The sequence below is a fragment of the Fukomys damarensis genome, unplaced genomic scaffold (genome assembly GCF_012274545.1).
Source record: "Fukomys damarensis isolate Sample0158 unplaced genomic scaffold, DMR_v1.0_HiC HiC_scaffold_39, whole genome shotgun sequence".
NCBI lineage: Eukaryota > Metazoa > Chordata > Mammalia > Rodentia > Bathyergidae > Fukomys > Fukomys damarensis.
Window position 1 is genome coordinate 62484919 of NW_022900951.1, and position 4968 is coordinate 62489886.

The 4968-nt window shown below is 38.0% G+C and overlaps 1 protein-coding gene across 1 annotated transcript in view; it reads right to left on the minus strand.

Annotated features, from left to right (window-relative positions):
- The window catches only part of Itm2a (integral membrane protein 2A), a 7178-nt gene extending 3838 nt beyond the window's left edge, over positions 1 to 3340 (minus strand). The window contains exon 1 of the mRNA XM_010641323.2: positions 2978 to 3340. Within this exon, the coding sequence (XP_010639625.1) occupies positions 2978 to 3085 (108 nt within the window). The 5' untranslated portion in view covers positions 3086 to 3340. The remainder of the gene's footprint in view (positions 1 to 2977) is intronic.
- Positions 3341 to 4968: the final 1628 nt, after the last annotated feature.

Below are 4968 nucleotides of genomic sequence, written 5' to 3' on the forward strand. Positions count from 1 at the left end.
CTAATAAGATTACTGACATTTAGAAATTTGAAGAAAGGAGCTAAAGGTGTAGGGAAGGTGTGATACGTAGGGGAAGAGTAAAAAGGGAAAAGAAAAAAATGTGAGAGAATGAAAAGATGAAAATAGAGTGTTTGTAGATGGGGAGGGGAGGAGGGGGTGAAGGGAGGGCAGAGGTGAGGGGAAAAAATGAGAATCAAGACTTGCCATGTAAAGGTACATGATCCCAACAATGAATGTAACTGTACTGTATCCCTAAAATGTACCAATAAACTCAATAAAATTAAAAAAAAAATAAAAAAAATAAAAACACTAAAAAAAAAAGATTTTTCTTTAAAACTAAATATTTGACTTTCACATTTTCTCAGCTAAATTTATTTAAATTCATTCCCTCCATTAATACTCTAAATTTGATATCTTTATGTGGCCCCAATAATTTTGATCTTTTAATTATTTTTATTAAAAATCTAAACTATAATCAGCACTGCAAAGATAAAACGTGAAATTTTGATTGAGAATCATTGTAATCTAGAGCTGGAGGCTTATAAATTGTATTTTAGATAATTAAGTATATATTCAGAAAGATGAAGGAGTTTGTTCTGTTACAAAATGGTTTAATTTGAAATTCTCAGAAGAATAATTTTTTTCTTGCTATTGAGACATGAAAAGAAGAATTTACATTGTAATTTCATTTTGTTTTCCAATAATTCAGGAAAGTTATTATTAATTAAACAGGTTCTAAATATGAAAGTCTCAGTTCCATAAATTATCACTAACTAGTAGGACTAAGGGTTTTTTATTATCATGTTAATTTGTTTTGAAGTTCAAGGTTATGGAAGCCATCAATTAATATAGCTTATTTTTCTCTAAGCAGTATTTGAAAGTCATTGTACACCACCATCAACATAATATTCTATTATTTTCAACCTCTGATAATCTAGTTGGTCAATATATAACAATGTAGTGTGTTAAGGATTATTGTCAGTGTCCTATAGCATTCAGCTTTGGATGTAGAAGCTTCTTCAATATTTTTCTCTAAAAAATAAATACAATTGAAGTGGAAATGATTTTTTGTTGTTGTTTATTCTACATTACACTATAGGCCTGGATAAAGTATTACTTGCATATTAACTGAATCTCTCTAAAAGTCATAGAGTTTTGGTAGGTGATAGGGAAAAAAGGGGATTATTGGGTTGCTATATGTAACTCCTGACATCTAAGGAGGCCTCCCACAAAAATCTGACCATGTCTTTCTCAAAATTAGTAGGACAACCACATAGTTTACCTTCTGTAATTTAATGAAAATCTCAATAATGCACAAAGGTGTTACTTTTAAGTTTCAAAATGTATAGTGTACAAAAGTTAGCTTGATTAAAAAGTTAAATATTGAATGTTTCCTTATTAAAACTTCTGCATAAGTATATTAGCATTGGAAATTGTGTTCATAATCTAATTTTACTACATGGATTCTCACTTCACTCATAGCACTTTTCAAATCTCCGCACTGAATGCAATAGTTAAAACTTTCTGAAGAGAATGAGTTATGACAGAGCACCCTGCAGAGTTGACAGAATCGAAAGAAAATATGGTTGCCTATTAAAATTGAGATTTAATTTGAAAAAATTGAGATTTAGTTTCCAAATGCTGCAAACATGGTAAGCATTTAAACAAAATTTAAAATTGGACTAAATAAATAAATTTTAACTTTTTGGGGGGAAGAACTTTCCCCAGTTCCTAGCAAACTTGTTAGTTTAAATTGCAATACTGGACCTGCTTCAGAACTCTATATGGGTGAAGTACTATATTGCTCAACAAGAAATAGCTAAAGAAAAATGAATAAAAAGGTATCATGAAATTTATTTTTACATAAGAGTGTTTTCTTAAGACACACATGTGTAAATACCCAGTAGTTTCTACGGTGTGAAAAACTAAATGCAAATAAGATCCAAATTGTATAACTGACAGTGTGAAATAGGAAGAAAAGGGCTAAAGTTGTAGGGGAAGTGGGAAGAGTAGGGGAAAGAAATAAGGGAAAAGAAAAAAATACGAGAAAATGAAAAAATGGAAACATAGCCTTTGTAAATAGGAAACAGCGGAGGGGGTGAAGGGAGGGCAGGGGTAAGGGGAAAAATGAGAACTAAGACCTGTCATGTAAAGTTACAAGATCCCAATGATAAATGTAACTGTACTGTATATTTAAAAAGTACCAATAAACTCAGTGAGAAAAAAAAAAGATTGTTTTCTTAAGGAAATCCTATTCTGAAAACACAACACTTCTGCAGTAAGAGGGCACAGAGAGCTAGCTCCCAAAACTCGAATTAAGACCAAACAAAATTTTAACAGCTCCTCTACCTAATGCTTAACGCCAACTATGACCAAGGAAAATAAATTGACAATGCACGCACATACACACACTTTTCTCAATGAGTATAGCTGGGAATTGAACTTGACTTTTACCCCCACTCTAATTCGTCAGAGATCCTAGAAAAACGTAGTTATCTAATTTCACCCACGTCAAAAAGAAAGAAAACTTAAGTATCTTGATATTGTTCACCCCTTTTGTATGCTCTGCCCATCTACTAGCCATATATATATCCCTGGAGCTGGGGACAGCACAGAGTGCCTCTGGATATCTAGCCGCCTACTCATTCGCCAGGTGAATATGATATCAAGTTCCAAGGGATGTCCTCAAACTCCTTCCAACTTTTCTCAGGGATAAGTGGTGTGAACTGGAATCCACGAAAACTAAAAGGACTCGCAGAGGAGGATGGGGTGTGGCAGGCAGAAGGTGGTGAGAGCAGACAGAACTAGGGAGACAAGGCAGACCCAAGGAACCATGTAAAGAGGCCTCACACCGGAGTCAAGAGCTTCTGGGCAGCCTGCATTTTCCTGTCGTCTTCCACATGTCCCCTTTTCTCCCCTTCAAGCACCCCATTTTCAAATCCTAGCAGGCACAGAGAAGCACACTGGGAACAGATACCTTGCCAGTCAGGATCTGTGCTCTGATGGTGCGGCTCACAAGGACCTCCACGTCTTGCCGGGCCTCCTTCTGCACCCCTGCTGGTGTGTTGAAAGCGATTTTCACCATGCTGAATCTTTTGGCTGGTGGTAAGACGTGGCTGGATTCAGCGTCCTAGGCTGCAGGTTGCAGGAGGAGATCACACTTTCCCAAACACTACTTGCTTTCTCACCAGTCTGCCTATTGCGACAGCAAACACAGGTCTGAGAATACTTGTGGGGCACTCCCAAGCTGATGGGAGAAGTGGGCCGGCACAGGGAGGCCCTGGGTGGCGGTGTTCGAGTGTGTGTGTCGGGGGAGGCGGGGTACGAGATGGTAAATTGCCAGTGAAGAAGAGGAGGGGAAGTGGAGTGCATAGCTTGCTGGGACTAAATGTTCCTCACCTGCACCCCAGGCACTCTCCCACCCATCCTCTGCACCCTCAGATAAGAACAAGCCAGGAAGGAAGCCTGTGGTATACTGTCTTTTTCTGCCTTCATCCAGACCACAATAGCCCCTGACTCTTATTCTGTTTTCCCAAACTTGTGCTTGGCCCCCTGCAGAGGCCAGATAGTAACTTGGCACCAACCCCAGCTTCCTGAGCTCTGTACCCACCCCCACGTAGGCCCCCAAAGCACAATTCTGTCAGTATTCTGCACCTTTATAATAATGTTTTCTCTGTAAAGAGCACCTAGAAGCTGGTTTCTAGTTATTTGGCTCGCTCTCTCAACAAACGTTATTCTTTTCTTTATTGCTTGAAAGATGGGGCTCCTGTGTCTTCATGTCCTCACTTTGCAGAAGGATATGGGATTACAGTGAAAGGTGGAAATCTCAAAATGAATCAGTAAAGTAGTACAGATTTTTTTTCACTCTTCCTGGTCAGGGAAACTAGAGGAAAGTTAGCGCAGTGCCTGTTTCTTGTAAGCCACCAACTATGAAGCCTACAAGGAAAAACAATGGTGTGTGTGTGTGTGTGTGTGTGTGTGTGGTGTGCATGCATGTGTGGATATGTGTACCTATGTTTTTAGGGAGACAGGGGATACAAAATTTAGCCAGATTCTAATGAAACTCTAAGGTGGAAAACAAAATGAAGCAAATCCCAATAACCACAAAGGGGCTGAGTAAGAAGTCATTATTGGAAAATTTACATGGCCACTTAGGCTAATTGAGGTAGTTCTCCACAGTCAGTCCTCCTGGATTAATGATATTGATAGAGAACCTCATCACACGAAATTCAAGCTTCAGAGGTTGGTGATTGTGAGTCGTGGTACAAAGTTTATAAATAGTCCTGCTGAGGAAGATAGAAGAGGGGTCTCTTATGTGAAGACAATAACACAAAACAAATTCCAACAAAGCAAAACACAGAATTTTCAAGAGAATTCGCCATCTACCCATCTGCTTAGCTAAAAAGGTTTGAATATGGGAAGAAGGCCTATTCTTCTGTCCAAAAAATTCCAACTTGAAATCTTTCCCACTGAGGTTTTCTTGATTATGAAGCCTTCTCCTATCTCTGCTGTTGGAAGTTTGTGAAGGCTGCCTTCATTACCTCAGATAAACCACAAATGGGAAAGATGAACAGTGAGGACTTTGTGCTTACATAAGACCAAAACCTTATAAAGCAGGATATTTGAGTTTGTTTAGAAACACTGGCAATTCGTGTTCTTTCACTTATTCTTGCTCAGGTCTGGCTATTATAATTTCACACTTGTGAGGCAATCTTTAGTGTAGGCAGAGGATATCCCAACTTGCTAGTATTTTTCTATTTACAGGTACTTTCTGTTTTGGAGCACCATTATGACAACTCGTCTAGAATCTGTGCTACTTTGACTTTATGATCCACACTATATGAATGGCTAAAGAAATGGTTGATCTTACATATTTATCTATGAAGTGCAGAATGATGGGTCAGATACCAATATTATTACCTTAGTATATCTTTTCTGAATATAGGTAGGAAAAGCAGGAAATCTTTC